Here is a 23,729-nt window from a genome sequence, read left to right as displayed (position 1 = left end):
TTTATCATTAACTAGGATCCCCAAGTCCTTCTCCCTGTCAGATTTACCCAGTGGTTTCCCGTTCAGTGTGTAATGGTGATATTGATTCCTTCTTCCCATGTGTATAACCTTACATTTATCATTGTTAAACCTCATCTGCCACCTTTCAGCCCAAGTTTCCAACTTATCCAGATCCATCTGTAGCAGAATACTATCTTCTCTTGTATTAACTGCTTTACATAGTTTTGTATCATCTGCAAATATCGATATTTTACTGTGTAAACCTTCTACCAGATCATTAATGAATATGTTGAAGAGAACAGGTCCCAATACTGACCCCTGCGGTACCCCACTGGTCACAGCGACCCAGTTAGAGACTATACCATTTATAACCACCCTCTGCTTTCTATCACTAAGCCAGTTACTAACCCATTTACACACATTTTCCCCCAGACCAAGCATTCTCATTTTGTGTACCAACCTCTTGTGCGGCACGGTATCAAACGCTTTGGAAAAATCGAGATATACCACGTCCAATGACTCACCGTGGTCCAGCCTATAGCTTACCTCTTCATAAAAACTGATTAGATTGGTTTGACAGGAGCGATTTCTCATAAACCCATGCTGATATGGAGTTAAACAGTTATTCTCATTGAGATAATCCAGAATAACATCCCTCAGAAACCCTTCAAATATTTTACCAACAATAGAGGTTAGACTTACTGGCCTATAATTTCCAGGTTCACTTTTAGAGCCCTTTTTGAATATTGGCACCACATTTGCTATGCGCCAGTCCTGCGGAACAGACCCTGTCGCTATAGAGTCACTAAAAATAAGAAATAATGGTTTATCTATTACATTACTTAGTTCTCTTAGTACTCGTGGGTGTATGCCATCCGGACCCGGAGATTTATCTATTTTAATCTTATTTAGCCGGTTTCGCACCTCTTCTTGGGTTAGATTGGTGACCCTTAATATAGGGTTTTCATTGTTTCTTGGGATTTCACCTAGCATTTCATTTTCCACCGTGAATACCGTGGAGAAGAAGGTGTTTAATATGTTAGCTTTTTCCTCGTCATCTACAACCATTCTTTCCTCACTATTTTTTAAGGGGCCTACATTTTCAGTTTTTATTCTTTTACTATTGATATAGTTGAAGAACAGTTTGGGATTAGTTTTACTCTCCTTAGCAATGTGCTTCTCTGTTTCCTTTTTGGCAGCTTTAATTAGTTTTTTAGATAAAGTATTTTTCTCCCTATAGTTTTTTAGAGCTTCAATGGTGCCATCCTGCTTTAGTAGTGCAAATGCTTTCTTTTTACTGTTAATTGCCTGTCTTACTTCTTTGTTTAGCCACATTGGGTTTTTCCTATTTCTAGTCCTTTTATTCCCACAAGGTATAAACCGCTTACACTGCCTATTTAGGATGTTCTTAAACATTTCCCATTTATTATCTGTATTCTCATTTCTGAGGATATTGTCCCAGTCTACCAGATTAAGGGCATCTCTAAGCTGTTCAAACTTTGCCTTCCTAAAGTTCAATGTTTTTGTGACTCCCTGACAAGTCCCCCTAGTGAAAGACAGGTGAAACTGCACAATATTGTGGTCGCTATTTCCTAAATGCCCAACCACCTGCAGATTTGTTATTCTGTCAGGTCTATTAGATAGTATTAGGTCTAAAAGTGCTGCTCCTCTGGTTGGATTCTGCACCAATTGTGAAAGATAATTTTTCTTGGTTATTAGCAGAAACCTGTTGCCTTTATGGGTTTCACAGGTTTCTGTTTCCCAGTTAATATCCGGGTAGTTAAAGTCCCCCATAACCAGGACCTCATTATGGGTTGCAGCTTCATCTATCTGCTTTAGAAGTAGACTTTCCATGGTTTCTGTTATATTTGGGGGTTTGTAACAGACCCCAATGAGAATTTTGTTACCATTTTTCCCTCCATGAATTTCAACCCATATGGACTCGACATCCTCATTCCCTTCGCTAATATCCTCCCTTAAAGTGGACTTTAGACAAGACTTTACATAGAGACAAACCCCTCCTCCTCTCCGATTTTTACGATCCTTTCTAAACAGACTGTAACCCTGTAAGTTAATTGCCCAGTCATAGCTTTCATCTAACCATGTCTCGGTTATTCCCACTATGTCAAAGTTACCTGTAGATATTTCTGCTTCTAGTTCTTCCATCTTGTTTGTCAGGCTTCTGGCGTTTGCGAGCATGCAGTTCAGATAATAATGTCCTCAATCCTGGCCGCTTTCTTTAATAATGTCCTCCATCCTGGCCCTTCCTGTAATAATTTCCTCCATCCTGGCCCCTTCCCGTAATAATGTCCTCCATCCTGGCCCCTTCCTTTAGTAATGTCCTCCATCCTGGCCCCTTCCTGTAATAATGTCCTCCATCCTGGCCCCTTCCTGTAATAATGTCCTCCATTGTGGCCCTTCCTGTAATAATTTCCTCCATCCTGGTCCCTTCCTGTAATAATGTCCTCCATCCTGGCCCCTTCCTTTCCTGTAATAATACCCCAAATTCTGGCCCCTTTCTGAAATAATGTCCTCCATCTTGGCCCCTTTCTATAGTAATGTCCTCCATCCTGGTCCCTTCCTGTAGTAATGTCCTCGATCCTGGCTCCTTCCTGTAGCAATGTCCTCAATCCTGGCCTCTTCCTGTAACAATGTCCTTCATCCTGTCCCCTTCATGTAATAATGAACTCCATCTTGGCCCCTTCCTGTATTAATGCCTCCATCCTGGGCCCATTTAAGTGCTAATTACTCCTATCCTGGGCCCCTTCCTGTTATAATGTCCCCATCCTGTGCTTTTTCCTTCTATAATGTCCTCCATTCTGGGCCCCCTCCAGGTATAATGTCCCACATTTTAAGCACCATCTTGGTATAATGTCCTACATCCAGGTATAATGTCCCCCTGAGTCCCATCCAGGGATAATGTCCCTGGCCGTTTTTATGTAATTTCCCCATCCTGTTATCTTGTCCTCAGACAAACATTGAGCTGAAATTGGTGCCTCCCGCCTCCAGCATGGGCCCAGTTCATTTGGCAACTCTAATTTCTCAGTTTTAAGATCTCTGCTTGCAGTCAATGAATAGTAACATTCTTTCCATTCACACGCACAGTAAAAGTATTAGGGCTAACGCTTCCAGAAGCAGGAAATCTGGGAAGTGTTTTATTGTCAGGATGCAGAGATCTTACAAACTCTGAAAAATTAAAAAAAAGTGTAGATCAGAAAACTTTTGTAGAAATCTGATGATTTCATAACTGACTGTGAAAGTTCCAGAGCCGTAAAGTGAAGTTTCTGGACCACGATGGAAAAAAATCTGCAAGTCTTTTTTGCGGCAGCTACGCCATTGGGCTTCCCCGAGCACCGGGGCCCCGTTAGCACCGCTACCTGTGCACCATCCCCCATAGTTACACTGCTACCTGTGCACCGGCCCCCATAGTTACACTGCTACCTGTGCACCGGCCCCCATAGTTACACTGCTACCTGTGCACCGGCCCCCATAGTTACACTGCTACCTGTGCACCGGCCCCCATAGTTACACTGCTACCTGTGCACCGGCCCCCATAGTTACACTGCTACCTGTGCACCGGCCCCCATAGTTACACTGCTACCTGTGCACCGGCCCCCATAGTTACACTGCTACCTGTGCACCGGCCCCCATAGTTACACTGCTACCTGTGCACCGGCCCCCATAGTTACACTGCTACCTGTGCTCCGGCCCCCATAGTTACACTGCTACCTGTGCTCCGGCCCCCATAGTTACACTGCTACCTGTGCACCGGCCCCCATAGTTACACTGCTACCTGTGCACCGGCCCCCATAGTTACACTGCTACCTGTGCACCAGCCCCCATAGTTACACTGCTACCTGTGCACCAGCCCCCATAGTTACACTGCTACCTGTGCAGCGCCCCCATAGTTACACTGCTACCTGTGCACCAGCCCCCATAGTTACACTGCTACCTGTGCACCAGCCCCCATAGTTACACTGCGACCTGTGCACCGGCCCCCATAGTTACACTGCTACCTGTGCACCAGCCCCCATTGTTACACTGCTACCTGTGCACCGGCCCCCATAGTTACACTGCTACCTGTGCACCAGCCCCCATAGTTACACTGCTACCTGTGCACCAGCCCCCATAGTTACACTGCTACCTGTGCAGCGCCCCCATAGTTACACTGCTACCTGTGCACCAGCCCCCATAGTTACACTGCTACCTGTGCACCAGCCCCCATAGTTACACTGCTACCTGTGCACCAGCCCCCATAGTTACACTGCTACCTGTGCACCAGCCCCCATAGTTACACTGCTACCTGTGCACCGGCCCCCATAGTTACACTGCTACCTGTGCACCAGCCCCCATAGTTACACTGCTACCTGTGCACCAGCCCCCATAGTTACACTGCTACCTGTGCAGCGCCCCCATAGTTACACTGCTACCTGTGCACCAGCCCCCATAGTTACACTGCTACCTGTGCACCAGCCCCCATAGTTACACTGCGACCTGTGCACCGGCCCCCATAGTTACACTGCTACCTGTGCACCAGCCCCCATTGTTACACTGCTACCTGTGCACCGGCCCCCATAGTTACACTGCTACCTGTGCACCAGCCCCCATAGTTACACTGCTACCTGTGCACCAGCCCCCATAGTTACACTGCTACCTGTGCAGCGCCCCCATAGTTACACTGCTACCTGTGCACCAGCCCCCATAGTTACACTGCTACCTGTGCACCAGCCCCCATAGTTACACTGCGACCTGTGCACCGGCCCCCATAGTTACACTGCTACCTGTGCACCAGCCCCCATTGTTACACTGCTACCTGTGCACCAGCCCCCATAGTTACACTGCTACCTGTGCACCAGCCCCCATAGTTACACTGCTACCTGTGCACCGGCCCCCATAGTTACACTGCTACCTGTGCACCGGCCCCCATAGTTACACTGCTACCTGTGCACCGGCCCCCATAGTTGCACTGCTACCTGTGCACCGGCCCCCATAGTTACACTGCTACCTGTGCACCGGCCCCCATAGTTGCACTGCTACCTGTGCACCGGCCCCCATAGTTACACTGCTACCTGTGCACCGGCCCCCATAATTACACTGCTACCTGTGCACCGGCCCCCATAGTTACACTGCTACCTGTGCACCAGCCCCCATAGTTACACTGCTACCTGTGCACCGGCCCCCATAGTTGCACTGCTACCTGTGCACCGGCCCCCATAGTTGCACTGCTGCCTGTGCACCGGCCCCCATAGTTACACTGCTACCTGTGCACCGGCCCCCATAGTTACACTGCTACCTGTGCACCGGCCCCCATAGTTACACTGCTACCTGTGCACCGGCCCCCATAGTTACACTGCTACCTGTGCACCGGCCCCCATAGTTACACCGCTACCTGTGCACCAGCCCCCATAGTTACACTGATACCTGTGCACCAGCCCCCATAGTTACACTGCTACCTGTGCACCGGCCCCCATAGTTACACTGCTACCTGTGCAGCGGCCCCCATAGTTGCACTGCTACCTGTGCACCGGCCCCCATAGTTACACTGCTACCTGTGCACCGGCCCCCATAGTTACACTGCTACCTGTGCACCGGCCCCCATAGTTACACTGCTACCTGTGCACCGGCCCCCATATTTACACCGCTAACTGTGCACCAGCCCCCATAGTTACACCGCTACCTGTGCACCAGCCCCCATAGTTACACTGCTACCTGTGCACCGGCCCCCATAGTTACACTGCTACCTGTGCACCGGCCCCCATAGTTACACTGCTACCTGTGCACCAGCCCCCATAGTTACACTGCTACCTGTGCACCGGCCCCCATGGTTACACTGCTACCTGTGCACCGGCCCCCATAGTTACACTGCTACCTGTGCACCGGTCCCCATAGTTGCACTGCTACCTGTGCACCGGCCCCCATAGTTACACTGCTACCTGTGCACCGGCCCCCATAGTTGCACTGCTACCAGTGCACCGGCCCCCATAGTTACACTGCTGCCTGTGCACCGGCCCCCATAGTTACACTGCTACCTGTGCACCGGCCCCCATAGTTACACTGCTACCTGTGCACCGGCCCCCATAGTTACACTGCTACCTGTGCACCGGCCCCCATAGTTACACTGCTACCTGTGCACCGGCCCCCATAGTTACACTGCTACCTGTGCACCGGTCCCCATAGTTGCACTGCTACCTGTGCACCGGCCCCCATAGTTACACTGCTACCTGTGCACCGGCCCCCATAGTTACACTGCTACCTGTGCACCGGCCCCCATAGTTACACTGCTACCTGTGCACCGGCCCCCATAGTTACACTGCTGCCTGTGCACCGGCCCCCATAGTTACACTGCTACCTGTGCACCGGCCCCCATAGTTGCACTGCTACCTGTGCACCGGCCCCATAGTTACACTGCTGCCTGTGCACCGGCCCCCATAGTTACACTGCTGCCTGTGCACCGGCCCCCATAGTTACTGCTGCCTGTGCACCGGCCCCCATAGTTACACTGCTACCTGTGCACCGGCCCCCATAGTTGCACTGCTACCTGTGCACCGGCCCCATAGTTACACTGCTGCCTGTGCACCGGCCCCCATAGTTACACTGCTACCTGTGCACCGGCCCCCATAGTTACACTGCTGCCTGTGCACCGGCCCCCATAGTTACACTGCTACCTGTGCACCGGCCCCCATAATTGCACTGCTACCTGTGCACCGGCCCCATAGTTACACTGCTGCCTGTGCACCGGCCCCCATAGTTACACTGCTACCTGTGCACCGGCCCCCATAGTTACACTGCTACCTGTGCACCGGCCCCATAGTTGCACTGCTACCTATGCACCGGCCCCCATAGTCACACTGCTACCTGTGCACCGGCCCCCGTAGTTACACTGCTACCTGTGCACCGGCCCACATACTTACACTGCTACCTGTGCACCGGCCCCCATAGTTACACTGCTACCTGTGCACCGGCCCCCATAGTTACACTGCTACCTGTGCATCGGCCCCCATAGTTACACTGCTACCTGTGCACCGGCCCCCATAGTTACACTGCTACCTGTGCACCGGTCCCCATAGTTACACTGCTACCTGTGTACCGGCCCCCATAGTTACACTGCTACCTGTGTACCGGCCCCCGTAGTTACACTGCTACCTGTGTACCGGCCCACATACTTACACTGCTACCTGTGCACCGGCCCCCATAGTTACACTGCTACCTGTGCATCGGCCCCCATAGTTACACTGCTACCTGTGCACCGGCCCCCATAGTTACACTGCTACCTGTGCACCGGCCCCCATAGTTACACTGCTACCTGTGCACCGGCCCCCATAGTTACACTGCTACCTGTGCACCGGTCCCCATAGTTGCACTGCTACCTGTGCACCGGCCCCCATAGTTACACTGCTACCTGTGCACCGGCCCCCATAGTTACACTGCTACCTGTGCACCGGCCCCATAGTTGCACTGCTACCTGTGCACCGGCCCCCATAGTTACACTGCTGCCTGTGCACCGGCCCCATAGTTACACTGCTACCTGTACACCGGTCCCCATAGTTACACTGCTACCTGTGCACCGGCCCCGATAGTTACACTGCTGCCTGTGCACCGGCCCCATAGTTACACTGCTACCTGTGCACCGGCCCCCATAGTTACACTGCTACCTGTGCACCGGCCCCCATAGTTACACTGCTACCTGTGCACCGGCCCCATAGTTGCACTGCTACCTGTGCACCGGCCCCCATAGTTACACTGCTACCTGTGCACCGGCCCCCATAGTTACACTGCTACCTGTGCACCGGCCCCCATAGTTGCACTGCTACCTGTGCACCGGCCCCCATAGTTACACTGCTACCCGTGCACCGGCCCCCATAGTTACACTACTACCTGTGCACCGGCCCCCATAGTTGCACTGTTACCTGTGCAGCGCCCCCATAGTTACACTGCTACCTGTGCACCGGCCCCCATAGTTACACTGCTACCTGTGCACCGGCCCCCATAGTTACACTGCTACCTGTGCACCGGCCCCCATAGTTACACTACTACCTGTGCACCGGCCCCCATAGTTGCACTGTTACCTGTGCAGCGCCCCCATAGTTACACTGCTACCTGTGCACCGGCCCCCATAGTTACACTGCTACCTGTGCACCGGCCCCCATAGTTACACTGCTACCTGTGCACCGGCCCCCATAGTTACACTGCTACCTTTGCACCGGCCCCCATAGTTACACTGCTACCTGTGCACCGGCCCCCATAGTTGCACTGCTACCTGTGCACCGGCCCCCATAGTTACACTGCTACCTGTGCACCGGCCCCCATAGTTACACTGCTACCTGTGCACCGGCCCCCATAGTTACACTGCTACCTGTGCACCGGCCCCCATAGTTGCACTGCTACCTGTGCACCGGCCCCCATAGTTACACTGCTACCTGTGCACCGGCCCCCATAGTTACACTGCTACCTGTGCACCAGCCCCCATAGTTACACTGGTACCTGTGCACCAGCCCCCATAGTTACACTGCTACCTGTACAGCGGCCCCCATAGTTGCACTGCTACCTGTGCACCGGCCCCCATAGTTACACTGCTACCTGTGCACCGGCCCCCATAGTTACACTACTACCTGTGCACCGGCCCCCATAGTTACACTGCTACCTGTGCACCGGCCCCCATAGTTGCACTGCTACCTGTACACCGGCCCCCATAGTTACACTGCTACCTGTGCACCGGCCCCCATAGTTACACTGCTACCTGTGCACCGGCCCCCATCGTTGCACTGCTGCCTGTGCACCGGCCCCCATAGTTACACTGCTACCTGTGCACCGGCCCCCATAGTTACACTGCTACCTGTGCACCGGCCCCCATAGTTGCACTGCTACCTGTGCACCGGCCCCCATCGTTGCACTGCTACCTGTGCACCGGCCCCCATAGTTACACTGCTAACTGTGCACCGGCCCCCATAGTTACACTGCTACCTGTGCACCGGCCCCCATAGTTACACTGCTACCTGTGTACCGGCCCCCATAGTTGCACTGCTACCTGTGCACCGGCCCCCATAGTTACACTGCTACCTGTGCACCGGCCCCCATAGTTACACTGCTACCTGTACACTGGCCCCCATAGTTACACCGCTACCTGTGCACCGGCCCCCATAGTTACACTGCTACCTGTGCACCGGCCCCCATAGTTACACTGCTACCTGTACACTGGCCCCCATAGTTACACCGCTACCTGTGCACCGGCCTCCATAGTTACACTGCTACCTGTGCACCGACCCCCATAGTTACACTGCTACCTGTGCAGCGCCCCCATAGTTACACTGCTACCTGTGCACCGGCCCCCATAGTTACACTGCTACCTGTGCACCGGCCCACATAGTTACACTGCTACCTGTGCACCAGCCCCCATAGTTACACTGCTACCTGTGCACCGGCCCCCATAGTTACACTGCTACCTGTGCACCGGCCCCCAAAGTTACACTGCTACCTGTGCACCGGCCCACATAGTTACACTGCTACCTGTGCACCGGCCCCCATAGTTACAATGCTACCTGTGCACCGGCCCCCATAGTTACACTGCTACCTGTGTACCGGCCCCCATAGTTGCACTGCTACCTGTGCACCGGCCCCCATAGTTACACTGCTACCTGTGTACCGGCCCCCATAGTTACACTGCTACCTGTGCACCGGCCCCCATAGTTACACTGCTACCTGTGCACCGGCCCCCATAGTTGCACTGCTACCTGTGCACCGGCCCCCATAGTTACACTGCTACCTGTGCACCGGCCCCCATAGTTACACTGCTACCTGTGCACCGGCCCCCATAGTTACACTGCTACCTGTGCACCGGCCCCCATAGTTACACTGCTACCTGTGCACCGGCCCCCATAGTTACACTGCTACCTGTGCACCGGCCCCCATAGTTACACTGCTACCTGTGCACCGGCCCCCATAGTTTAACTGCTACCTGTGCACCGGCCCCCATAGTTACACTGCTACCTGTGTACCGGCCCCCATAGTTGCACTGCTACCTGTGCACCGGCCCCCATAGTTACACTGCTACCTGTGCACCGGCCCCCATCGTTGCACTGCTGCCTGTGCACCGGCCCCCATAGTTACACTGCTGCCTGTGCACCGGCCCCCATAGTTACACTGCTACCTGTACACCGGCCCCCATAGTTACACTGCTACCTGTACACCGGCCCCCATAGTTACACTGCTACCTGTGTACCGGCCCCCATAGTTACACTGCTACCTGTGCACCGGCCCCCATCGTTGCACTGCTACCTGTGCACCGGCCCCCATAGTTGCACTGCTACCTGTACACCGGCCCCCATAGTTACACTGCTACCTGTGCACCGGCCCCCATAGTTGCACTGCTACCTGTGCACCGGCCCCCATAGTTACACTGCTACCTGTGCACCGGCCCCCATAGTTACACTGCTACCTGTGCACCGGCTCCCATAGTTGCGCTGCTACCTGTGCACCGGCCCCCATAGTTGCACTGCTACCTGTGCACCGGCCCCCATAGTTACACTGCTACCTGTGCACCGGCCCCCATCGTTGCACTGCTGCCTGTGCACCGGCCCCCATAGTTACACTGCTGCCTGTGCACCGGCCCCCATAGTTACACTGCTACCTGTACACCGGCCCCCATAGTTACACTGCTACCTGTGCACCGGCCCCCATAGTTGCACTGCTACCTGTGCACCGGCCCCCATAGTTACACTGCTACCTGTGCACCGGCCCCCATAGTTACACTGCTACCTGTGCACCGGCCCCCATAGTTGCACTGCTACCTGTACACCGGCCTCCATAGTTACACTGCTACCTGTGTACCGGCCCCCATAGTTGCACTACTACCTGTGCACCGGCCCCCATAGTTACACTGCTACCTGTGCACCGGCCCCCATCGTTGCACTGCTACCTGTGCACCGGCCCCCATAGTTACACTGCTACCTGTGCACCGGCCCCCATAGTTACACTGCTACCTGTGCACCGGCCCCCATAGTTACACTGCTACCTGTGCACCGGCCCCCATAGTTACACTGCAGCCTGTGCACCGGCCCCCATAGTTGCACTGCTACCTGTGCACCGGCCCCCATAGTTACACTGCTACCTGTGCACCGGCCCCCATCGTTGCACTGCTACCTGTGCACCGGCCCCCATAGTTGCACTGCTACCTGTGCACTGGCCCCCATAGTTACACTGCTACCTGTGCACCGGCCCCCATAGTTGCACTGCTACCTGTGCACCGGCCCCCATAGTTACACTGCTACCTGTGCACTGGCCCCCATAGTTACACTGCTACCTGTGCACCGGCCCCCATAGTTGCACTGCTACCTGTGCATCGGCCCCCATAGTTACACTGCTACCTGTGTACCGGCCCCCATAGTTTCACTGCTACCTGTGCACCGGCCCCCATAGTTACACTGCTACCTGTGCACCGGCCCCCATAGTTACACTGCTACTTGTGCACCGGCCCCCATCGTTGCACACCCGTGCAGACACAATTAGACTATTTCTACATTATCAGACAGACATGTTGCCTCGGGGTTGTTCACACTGTGATGTTGTCCGCCCGCCATCGTAACCATTGCATCGCATTTTCGCAGTCCTTCTGTCGTTAAGCCATACTTAGGAAGCATGAGGTTAAGACTGGGCGCAGGATTAGCACATTGCAAGCTGCTCATCGTCTTTACCCTCCATCGTAAATCAGTATTGAAGATTTCATGACATTTCAGGAGGAGTCAGTGTTTGCCTAATATCAGCCACATAGACATACGTGCAGCACATTATTGGATGTAGAAAAGCTAAAGGTGCAGCAGAAATAAGGACAATGTTACATAAATGCTACATGGTCACGTCAGCAAACTTTGCATCAAACAATAGTACAAGTAACTAAGAAACTTTGTAATATATTACAAAGTATATTCATCTTTCTTCACATTTGAGCCTTTTTCTTCTCCACCCACCAGCTGAACTCATCATTCACTTTAAAAAGGGGGGGGAAGAGGAGGAGCGGTGTGAGTGAAAGCTGATACCTTCAAGTATGTGTTTTATCTCCCCTAGTACTGGATTCCCATGAACACTTCTCAGTACAGGATTCACAGTTACACTTTCAGTGCTGAATTCACAGTTATACTTCTCAGTAGAGGATTCACAGTTACACTTCTCAGTAGAGTATTCACAGAGTATTCACAGTTACACCTCTCTTAGTGCAGGATTCACAGTTACACTTCTCAGTAGAGGATTCACAGTTACACTTCTCAGTACTCGATTTTCAGCTACATTTCTCTGTACTGGATTCACAGTTGAATTTCTCAGTACTGGATTCAGAGTTACACTTCTCAGTAGAGGATTCACAGTTACAATTCTCAGTACTGGATTCACAGTTGCATTTCTCAGTAGTGGATTCAGAGTTACACTTCTCAGTAGAGGACTCACAGTTACACTTCTCAGTACTGGATTCACAGTTGCACTTCTCAGTAGAGGATTCACAGTTGCACTTCTCAGTAGAGGATTCACAGTTACACTTCTCAGTAGAGGATTCACAGTTAAACTTGTCAGTAGAGGATTCACAGTTACACTTTTCAGTACTATATTCACAGTTTACACTTCCAGTACTGTATTCACAGTTGCACTTCTCAGTAGAAGATTCACAATTATACTTCTCAATACAGGATTCACAGTTACACTTCTCAATACAGGATTCATAGTAACACTCCTCAGTAGAAGATTCACAGTAACACTCCTCTGTACAGGATTCGCAGGGTCTAGACGAGGATCTACCCAGCTTGTGTTCGATTACATGTACTGAAGATCTTGCCAAAAATTGGCTACACTGCCTGCTATTTTGTTTGCACATTGGAGATTAAGAAATATATTGATATGCTAAAATGTTATGGACTGAAAGATAGTTGTTATGGAGCGCCCAGCTGGCAGTGGGGTACTCGGTACTGGGTCCTTCGGTTCTCAGGGGGATGTCACGGTGGCTGACCCGCTCCGTCGCCTGTGGAACGTCCGTATTAAAGGGGAAAGGTCTTTAAAGGATATGTTTGTGACACCACCTGTGGTATTCGGTCAGGTTGACCAACGCCGCTTTAAGGGGTCCGCTGGGGTGATGTTATGGCAGCTAGATGGTATACGTTCCCACAGGTGAAGTATGTCCCCAGGGTTCCTGATGTGTAGATGGTGGATGGTGTGAGGCGCAGTGAAGAACGAGGACACAAGGTTGCAGTCTCTTTACCTTTACTGAAGACTTCAGCATCCACAGTCCAGAGCACCAGATCACAGGGTAGGCAGAGTCCGGCCGGTCTGAAGGCAAATCCAGAGTCCCCTTATCCAGGTGGAAATCAGTAGCCTTCCTCTAGCGCCTTGGTGCTGTAGCCCCTTATTGCTGAGCCTCTCATAATGTCCTCACAGATGTTGTAGATGTTATCAATGTTATATCTCTCTCTCTGTCCCCCAGATGGATAGGACAACCCGTATGACCGGTGGCGTGAGGCTTTTTACAGGGACTCTATCATGCCCCGGCATCTCGTGAGTGCCACCTTGCCTCCTAGGTGTGGGGCGGATCAGTAACTTGCAATTAGCTGTCCTACCGGTCTCTGGAGCAAGGCATAAAGGACTGTTGCTACCTCGGTGTTCCGGCTACTGGGATCCTGCGCCTCAGAAGGAGGCAGCCTATGCAGGGCAGAACTCCTCCTGGTATACACTCCTTTGCTATGACTTCTTCTCACTCTCATAACAATACAGTTCTCTGTTCTTAGGAACTGCGGCACGTGGGGCAGGCGCAGCTCCTTGACCTTCTGCCTAGGCCTCTGACAGGCTCCCACCCCTGTCAGGGACCAACTACCTGAGCAGCTCAGCCAGCAACTGCCTAACTTCCTCTCCAGGCCACCAATTTTACCTAAGTGTGAAGAGTGCCCTAATAAATAGGAGCATAGCTCCCCCTGGTGGACTGAAGTATGAAATGTGTTGTATGTTTGTGTTACCTGGTAAAGAGATCTCCTTCATTGCCTCCAAACCTAACATCACTCCCCCTAGAGGAGAATGATATTACTGCAACGACCAGGACCCTGGGGTGCTGCAGTTACATTTATGGAAATTTTTTTCAGATATGCTAAAAATGCCTAATAGTTGCTGGTCCCATCTTGCAGAAACTGTAAATGGAGAGGTGTCCAACTCAGCTTTTTTTGGAACTTCCTAAGAAATGAAAGCGAGAAGTTGAGCATGCAATGCCATCTTTTCTTTTATGGTGATAGGTGTGGACTGGCATGTAATAGACACGTTTAGGATATCCTCAAATCATTATGTTCAACTTTACTCCTACTAATGATCCCTAGGTCGTCACCTATCAAAATTCATTCTGAACGAGAATTCTTAATATGTAGGTCTTGATTGCTTCCTTCCTATGGCTTTAGAGAAATCACCAACCTGGGGCTGCACACTCTTTTATTAAATAAAAACGGCAGCCACAGACTGGTAATAGGAAATGCTTAAAATAAAGTTAGTCCAATTGGGATGACCCTGTTAAAGGGAATCTGCCAGGGGGTTTTTGCCATATAATCTGAGAGCATCATGTTGTAGAGGCAGATACCCTGATTCCAGTGGTGTGTCACTTACTGGGCTGCTTGGTGTAGTTTTGATAGAATCACCGTTTTCTCTGCTGCAGATGGAGCAGTGCTCGGAATGCTGAGCTGTGTATAACCCCGCCCACATCACTGATTGGCAGCTTCCTCTGTACACCGTCAGCAAGCTGCCAATCAGTGGCGGAGGCGGGGTTGTCGGATTAGCTGGACTGCTGTGCACGTGAGATCTAGTTTAGATTTGAGAAAACCCGAATTGTAAAGTTTGGGTTTTGTACCAGACACCTAGTATTTGGTGCTGAACTGTGAACATGGACTTCTCCTGGAAGTCAGTTATACAGTGCAAGGATATTGGGGAGAGAGAGATTTTCAAGTTCCAAAGTTCAGGTCCCCCTTCAACTTCAGGTTCAAGTTTGGGTACAGTTCTGTTACCCGACTAAAGTTCGGTCCGCACATCACTAATCTAGTCCTCTAGTGATAATCTCCTGCTGATAAAACACTGATTGTATAGAAGCACAGATCTCCAAGTAATAAGACCACAAAAACTAAAATTTGGGGAAACATGAGATTTTGGCCATATCCATTCATTAGACGAATTAATTTTTTCTCCTAAAATTTTATACGAAGGTGATTTTTTTTTTTTGCTTGGATGTTGATAAAATAAATTTTTCATCATTTTTTTTTTTTTTAGTAAACGCCAATCTATTTTCCCACAGATCTCGGATACAGTGCAACTTCTGAACTCCGTCGTGAAGAGCGACCTTACTCAGCTGGAAGAGATTTTTTCGAAACGTACGGATTTTCTGGTCATCGTTCGGAACACCAGGAGAGAAGTGGAGTCTGTTGCTCAACACTTGGCAGAGATTTCCTTCTGGAAGGGAGCGGAGGTGAATCCAAACGTTGTGGCGGAGCAAGTCAATTTCATCGAAGATTATAGGTGAGAATTTCCAGACTGGATTTTACATCATCCCTCACCTGTCTGTTATAGAATTAATCTGCACGGAAAGATGAGTAAAATTGTATATACATTTCATTACTTATCTTGTACTGATTCCGAGTTACAGCCTGTAGTATGTCAGAGCTGCATTCATAATTCTGCAAGCTTTAGAGCTGAAATCTCTACAGCACCCCCTGCTGGCTCAATGTCTGCCCTAATCATTAAGAAAATAGGCACTTTAGGACGTCTATCAATCGCTATACCATAACCTTGCAAGAAAACAACAATTGTTCTACCGCTTCCGTCCGCAACCAGCTGAATTATGAATGCAGCTCTGGGATATAATATAGGCTGGGAAATCAAGGTCAGTTCCAGATACGTAATGTAATGTATTATGCATGCAATAATTATGTAGATAAGAGTCTATTTTTAAAAACTGTCGTACAAAGGTGAACACAGGCTTTAGGCAGAATATGACTTTTTGGGTTACAAAGACGCTTTTGGGGGAAAAAAAATGATAAATGTTTTTAAAAAAAAAGGATAAAAGGCGACCGAATTTCTTCCTTTTTAGCGGAAATATAAGTATAATCCCCTAATTTAGGCACACATTTATATTTAGGCTGGAATTTTGCAATCTTATTTTTTAAATTTTTTTTTCATTGCTGCTTTTTACGTCATTATTTAAAATTAAAGGCACGGATGCTAGTTTGACATCTAGAGCAAAGTTTTGAACAGCGTAAGTACGCGGCGCTTTGGTTTTAGAATTTTTTTTTTTTTTTTTTTTGCTGTGAGTATGGCATTCCGAAACCATTTTTTTAATCGTTTTTTTTTTTTAAGGAAACATTTTAAAAACTAAAAAAAAAAAAAAAGTCAACAAAATCCATAACGCTCACAAAGGCTGGCATTTTAGAGTTGATAAATACATTTCGCATGTGACGGGCTTTTTCGTGCGTCTGACATCTACCCCAGCCGGGAGCCGCCAGAGATTTCCACTTCGATTTCCGCTAATTTCTGATTTGATCTGTTGGCCGCAGTTGACTCCTTTAACCCCTTCACCACCTTGGGTTTTTCCGTTTTTTTTGCTCCCGTTCTTCCCAGAGACATAACTTTTTTTTATTTTTTGGCCAATATATGGCCACGTGAGGGCTTGTTTTTGCGGGACAAGTTGTACTTTTGAATGACACCATTGATTTTACCAGGCCGTGTACTAGAAAATGGGAAACAAAATGCGGCAAAATTGCAAAAAAGTGCAATTCCACAATTGTTGTTTGGGATTTTTTTTTTTACCAAGTTCACTAAATGCTAAAGCTGACCTGCCATTATGATTCTCGAGGTCATTACAAGTTCATAGACACCAAACATGCCTAGGTTCTTTTTTATTTAAGTGGTGAAAAAAAAATCCAAAGTTTGTAAAAAAAGAAAAAAAAAGAAAAGTCACCATTTTACGAGACCCGTAGCGTCTCCATTTTTCATGATCTGGGGTTGGGTGAGGGCTTAATTTTTGCGTGCTGAGTTGACGTTTTTATTTTTCCCATTTTGGTGTAGATAGGATCTTTTGATCTCCCGTTATTTCATTTCAATGCAATGTTGCAGTGACCAAAAAAACCGTAATTCTGGGGTTTTGATTTTTTCTCGTTATGACGTTTACAAATCAGATTAATTATTTTTATATCTTGATAGATCGGGCGATTATGAACACGGCAATACCAAATATGTGTTTTACTATTATTATTATTATTATAGTTTTATTTTGAATGGGGTGAATGACGGGGTGATTTCAACTTTTATATTCTTTCTTTTTTTTTTTTTTTTACTTTTTACTTGCTTCAGTAGTTTCCATGGGAGACTAGAAGCTGCGATGTTACGGTTGGTGGAATGCGCTGAACATAAATAAATGGGGAAGTGCAATCGCAACCCGGGGTCCACCATGCTGAGATGTATAACTGCTGCTAGTGAACAACGGCGGAACTAGACAGCGAGCGATCATCAAAAACGCACTGTGTTAACAGTGATGAAATCAGCTGAAACGTGCAGAACAAGTTGCAGGCTCTGTTCAGGAGACAGGGGCAGGTGACCTTAGACGTACCTATATGTTTAAGGTCGGAAAGCGGCTACAGGAAATCTGTGGACAGCTGTTTGCCATGTAATCTATGAGAAGCATAATGTAGGGGCAGAGATCCCGATTCCAGGGATGCATCACTTGCTCAGCAGCTTGATGTAGTTTCAATACAATCAGTGTTTTATCATTAGGAAATTATCACTGCAGGACTATATGTCGCGTGCCAGGCAGTCCAGCTAATCTGCATTACCCCACCCCCACCACTGATTGGCAGCTTGCCTACACAGAGAGCTGCCAATCAGTGGTGTGGGAGGGGTTATATATTGTACTCGGAGAGCTGCCAATCAGTGGTGTGGAAGGGGTTATATATTGTACTCAGAGAGCTGCCAATCAGTGGTGTGGGCGGGGTTATATATTGTACTCGGAGAGCTGCCAATCAGTGGTGTGGGTGGAGTTATATATTGTACTCAGAGAGCTGCCAATCAGTGGTGTGGGAGGGGTTATATATTGTAAACGGAGAGCTGCCAATCAGTGGTGTGGGCGGGGTTATATATTGTACTCAGAGAGCTGCCAATCAGTGGTGTGGGCGGGGTTATATATTGTACAGGGAGAGCTGCCAATCAGTGGTGTGGGCGGGGTTATATATTGTACTCGGAGAGCTGCTTATCAATGGTGTGGGTGGGGTTATATATTGTACACGGAGAGCTGCCAATCAGTGGTGTGGGCGGGGTTATATATTGTACTCGGAGAGCTGCCAATCAGTGGTGTGGGAGGAGTTATATATTGTACACGGAGAGCTGCCAATCAGTGGTGTGGGAGGGGTTATATATTGTACTCAGAGAGCTGCCAATCAGTGGTGTGGGCGGGGTTATAAATTGTACTCGAAGAGCTGCCAATCAGTGGTGTGGGCGGGGTTATATATTGTACTCGGAGAGCTGCTAATCAGTGGTGTGGGTGGGGTTATATATTGTACACGGAGAGCTGCCAATCAGTGGTGTGGGTTGGGTTATATATTGTATGCGGAGAGCTGCCAATCAGTGGTGTGGGAGGGGTTATATATTGTATACGGAGAGCTTACAATCATGGTGTGGGTTGGGTTATATATTGTATGCGGAGACCTGCCAATCAGCGGTGTGGGCGGGGTTATATATTGTACTCGGAGAGCTGGCAATCAGTGGTGTGGGAGGAGTTATATATTGTACACGGAGAGCTGCCAATCAGTGGTGTGGGCGGGGTTATATATTGTACTCGGAGAGCTGCCAATCAGTGGTGTGGGCGGGGTTATATATTGTACTCGGAGAGCTGCTAATCAGTGGTGTGGGTGGGGTTATATATTGTACACGGAGAGCTGCCAATCAGTGGTGTGGGCGTGGTTATATATTGTACTCGGAGAGCTGGCAATCAGTGGTGTGGGAGGAGTTATATATTGTACACGGAGAGCTGCCAATCAGTGGTGTGGGCGGGGTTATATATTGTACTCGGAGAGCTGCCAATCAGTGGTGTGGGCGGGGTTATATATTGTACTCGGAGAGCTGCTAATCAGTGGTGTGGGTGGGGTTATATATTGTACACGGAGAGCTGCCAATCAGTGGTGTGGGCGGGGTTATATATTGTACTCGGAGAGCTGCCAATCAGTGGTGTGGGAGGAGTTATATATTGTACACGGAGAGCTGCCAATCAGTGGTGTGGGCGGGGTTATATATTGTACTCGGAGAGCTGCCAATCAGTGGTGTGGGTGGGGTTATATATTGTACACGGAGAGCTGCCAATCAGTGGTGTGGGCGGGGTTATATATTGTACTCAGAGAGCTGCCAATCAGTGGTGTAGGTGGGGTTATATATTGTACACGGAGAGCTGCCAATCAGTGGTGTCGGCGGGGTTATATATTGTACTCGGAGAGCTGCCAATCAGTGGTGTGGGTGGGGTTATATATTGTACTCGGATAGCTGCCAATCAGTGGTGTGGGCGGGGTTATATATTGTACTCGGAGAGCTGCCAATCAGTGGTGTGGGTGGGGTTATATATTGTATATGGAGTGCTGCCAATCAGTGGTGTGGGAGGGGTTATATATTGTATGCGGAGAGCTGCCAATCAGTGGTGTGGGCAGGGTTATATATTTTATGCGAAGAGCTGCCAATCAGTGGTGTGGGAGGGGTTATATATTGTATGCGGAGAGCTGCCAATCAGTGGTGTGGGAGGGGTTATATATTGTATGCGAAGAGCTGCCAATCAGTGGTGTGGGAGGGGTTATATATTGTATGCGGAGAGCTGCCAATCAGCGGTGTGGGAGGGGTTATATTTTGTACACAGAGAGCTGCTAATCAGTGGTGTGGGAGGGGTTATATATTGTACGCGGAGAGCTGCCAATCAGTGGTGTGGGAGGGGTTATATATTGTATACGGAGAGCAGCTAATCAGTGGTGTGGGAGGGGTTATATATTGTATGCGGAGACCTGCCAATCAGCGGTGTGGGCGGGGTTATATATTGTACGCGGAGAGCTGCCAATCAGTGGTGTGGGCGTGGTTATATATTGTACTCGGAGAGCTGGCAATCAGTGGTGTGGGAGGAGTTATATATTGTACACGGAGAGCTGCCAATCAGTGGTGTGGGCGGGGTTATATATTGTACTCGGAGAGCTGCCAATCAGTGGTGTGGGCGGGGTTATATATTGTACTCGGAGAGCTGCTAATCAGTGGTGTGGGTGGGGTTATATATTGTACACGGAGAGCTGCCAATCAGTGGTGTGGGCGGGGTTATATATTGTACTCGGAGAGCTGCCAATCAGTGGTGTGGGAGGAGTTATATATTGTACACGGAGAGCTGCCAATCAGTGGTGTGGGCGGGGTTATATATTGTACTCGGAGAGCTGCCAATCAGTGGTGTGGGTGGGGTTATATATTGTACACGGAGAGCTGCCAATCAGTGGTGTGGGCGGGGTTATATATTGTACTCAGAGAGCTGCCAATCAGTGGTGTAGGTGGGGTTATATATTGTACACGGAGAGCTGCCAATCAGTGGTGTCGGCGGGGTTATATATTGTACTCGGAGAGCTGCCAATCAGTGGTGTGGGTGGGGTTATATATTGTACTCGGATAGCTGCCAATCAGTGGTGTGGGCGGGGTTATATATTGTACTCGGAGAGCTGCCAATCAGTGGTGTGGGTGGGGTTATATATTGTATATGGAGTGCTGCCAATCAGTGGTGTGGGAGGGGTTATATATTGTATGCGGAGAGCTGCCAATCAGTGGTGTGGGCAGGGTTATATATTTTATGCGAAGAGCTGCCAATCAGTGGTGTGGGAGGGGTTATATATTGTATGCGGAGAGCTGCCAATCAGTGGTGTGGGAGGGGTTATATATTGTATGCGAAGAGCTGCCAATCAGTGGTGTGGGAGGGGTTATTGTTATGACCCCAATGGCGAGGGTCTCAGAGGAACGTGGAAGTCTGCAAGATACAAAAATCCAGCTCATAGGGCAGTGGTAACTGGGTTGACCATATATCTACTCCTAACGCCAACACTAGAAGTAGCCGGGGGTCATACCTACGTTGATCCTAGATGACTCGCGCCAGCCGGAGAATCTAAATACCCCTAGTAGAGGAAAACAAAGACCTCTCTTGCCTCCAGAGAAAGGGACCCCAAAGCAGGATAGAAGCCCCCCACAAATAATAACGGTGAGGTAAGAGGAAATGACAAACACAGAAATGAACCAGGTTTAGCACAGAGAGGCCCGCTAACTAATAGCAGAATATAGAAAGGTAACTTATATGGTCAACAAAAAACCCTATCAAAAATCCACACTGGAAATTCAAGAACCCCCGAACCGTCTAACGGTCCGGGGGGAGAACACCAGCGCCCTAGAGCTTCCAGCAAAAGTCAGGATACAGATTAGGAACAAGCTGGACAAAAATACAAAACCAAAAACAAATAGCAAAAAGCAAAGTAAATGACTTAGCTGAATAACCGGACCAGGATCAGTAAACAAGAGCACAGCAGATTAGCTCTGATAACTACGTTGCCAGGCATAGAACTGAGTGTCCAGGGAGCTTATAAAGCAACGCCCCTAACTAACGACCCAGGTGCGGATAAAAGGAAAGACAGAAAAACCAGAGTCAAAAAACTAGTAACCACTAGAGGGAGCCAAAAAGCAAATTCACAACAGTACCCCCCCCTTAGTGAGGGGTCACCGAACCCTCACCACGACCACCAGGGCGATCAGGATGAGCGGCATGAAAGGCACGAACTAAATCGGCCGCATGAACATCAGAGGCGACCACCCAGGAATTATCCTCCTGACCATAGCCCTTCCACTTGACCAGGTACTGAAGTCTTCGCCTGGAGAGGCGAGAATCCAAGATCTTCTCCACCACGTACTCCAACTCGCCCTCAACCAACACCGGAGCAGGAGGCTCAGCAGAAGGAACTACAGGCACAACGTACCGCCGCAACAAGGACCTATGAAATACATTGTGAATAGCAAACGACACAGGAAGATCCAGACGAAAAGATACAGGATTAAGGATTTCCAATATCTTGTAAGGACCAATAAAACGAGGTTTAAATTTGGGAGAGGAGACCTTCATAGGAACAAAGCGGGAAGAAAGCCATACCAAATCCCCAACGCGTAGTCGGGGACCCACACCGCGGCGGCGGTTGGCAAAGCGCTGAGCCCTCTCCTGTGACAACTTCAAGTTGTCCACCACATGATTCCAGATCCGCTGCAACCTATCCACCACAGAATCCACCCCAGGACAGTCAGAAGACTCCACATGACCTGAAGAAAAGCGAGGATGGAAACCAGTGTTGCAGAAAAAAGGCGAAACCAAGGTGGCGGAACTAGCCCGATTATTAAGGGCAAACTCAGCCAACGGCAAGAATGTCACCCAATCGTCCTGATCAGCAGAGACAAAACACCTCAAATAAGCCTCCAAAGTCTGATTGGTTCGCTCCGTCTGTCCATTAGTCTGAGGATGGAAAGCAGAGGAAAACGACAAATCAATGCCCATCCTACTACAAAAGGATCGCCAGAACCTGGAAACGAACTGGGATCCTCTATCTGACACAATATTCTCAGGGATGCCGTGCAAACGAACCACGTTCTGGAAAAACACAGGAACCAGATCGGAAGAGGAAGGCAGCTTAGGCAAAGGAACCAAATGGACCATCTTGGAGAAGCGATCACATATCACCCAGATAACAGACATGCCCTGAGATAGCGGAAGATCAGAAATGAAATCCATGGAGATATGTGTCCAAGGTCTCTTCGGGACAGGCAAGGGCAAGAGCAACCCGCTGGCACGAGAACAGCAAGGCTTAGCTCTAGCACAAGTCCCACAGGACTGCACAAATGACCGCACATCCCTTGACAAAGAAGGCCACCAAAAGGACCTGGCCACCAGATCTCTGGTGCCAAAAATTCCCGGGTGACCTGCCAACACCGAGGAATGAACCTCGGAAATGACTCTGCTGGTCCACTTATCCGGAACAAACAGTCTGTCAGGTGGACAAGACTCAGGCCTATCAGCTTGAAATCTCTGCAACACACGTCGCAGATCCGGAGAAATAGCTGATAAGATAACTCCATCCTTAAGAATACCAACAGGATCAGCGACTCCAGGAGCATCAGGCACAAAGCTCCTAGAAAGAGCATCGGCCTTCACATTCTTTGAACCTGGTAAATACGAGACAACAAAATCAAAGCGGGAGAAAAACAATGACCAGCGGGCCTGTCTCGGATTAAGGCGTTTAGCAGACTCGAGATACATCAGATTTTTGTGATCAGTCAAGACCACCACACGATGCTTAGCACCCTCGAGCCAATGACGCCACTCCTCAAATGCCCACTTCATGGCCAACAACTCCCGATTGCCCACATCATAATTTCGCTCGGCAGGCGAAAACTTCCTAGAGAAAAAGGCACAAGGTTTCATAACAGAGCAACCAGGGCCTCTCTGCGACAAAACGGCCCCTGCTCCAATCTCCGAAGCATCCACCTCAACCTGAAAGGGAAGTGAGACATCGGGCTGGCACAAAACAGGCGCCGAAGTAAACCGGCGTTTCAACTCCTGGAAAGCCTCCATGGCAGCAGGAGCCCAGTTAGCTACATCGGAGCCCTTCTTGGTCATATCCGTCAAAGGTTTCACAACGCTAGAAAAATTA

At 49.6% G+C, this 23,729-nt stretch overlaps 1 protein-coding gene across 2 annotated transcripts in view; it reads left to right on the top strand.

The window, feature by feature from the left end:
* Positions 1 to 23,729, top strand: part of TTYH1 (tweety family member 1) — a 208,369-nt gene that overhangs the window by 104,333 nt on the left and 80,307 nt on the right. For both annotated transcript variants that reach the window (XM_069742468.1, XM_069742469.1), the window contains exon 4: positions 15,293 to 15,513. In XM_069742468.1, coding sequence (XP_069598569.1) covers positions 15,293 to 15,513 — 221 coding nt within the window. The remainder of the gene's footprint in view (positions 1 to 15,292; positions 15,514 to 23,729) is intronic.

Source organism: Ranitomeya imitator, chromosome 10, assembly GCF_032444005.1.
Source record: "Ranitomeya imitator isolate aRanImi1 chromosome 10, aRanImi1.pri, whole genome shotgun sequence".
NCBI classification, from domain to species: domain Eukaryota; kingdom Metazoa; phylum Chordata; class Amphibia; order Anura; family Dendrobatidae; genus Ranitomeya; species Ranitomeya imitator.
Note: the sequence above shows the minus strand (reverse complement) of the source record. Positions and strands in the feature narration are given on the sequence as shown.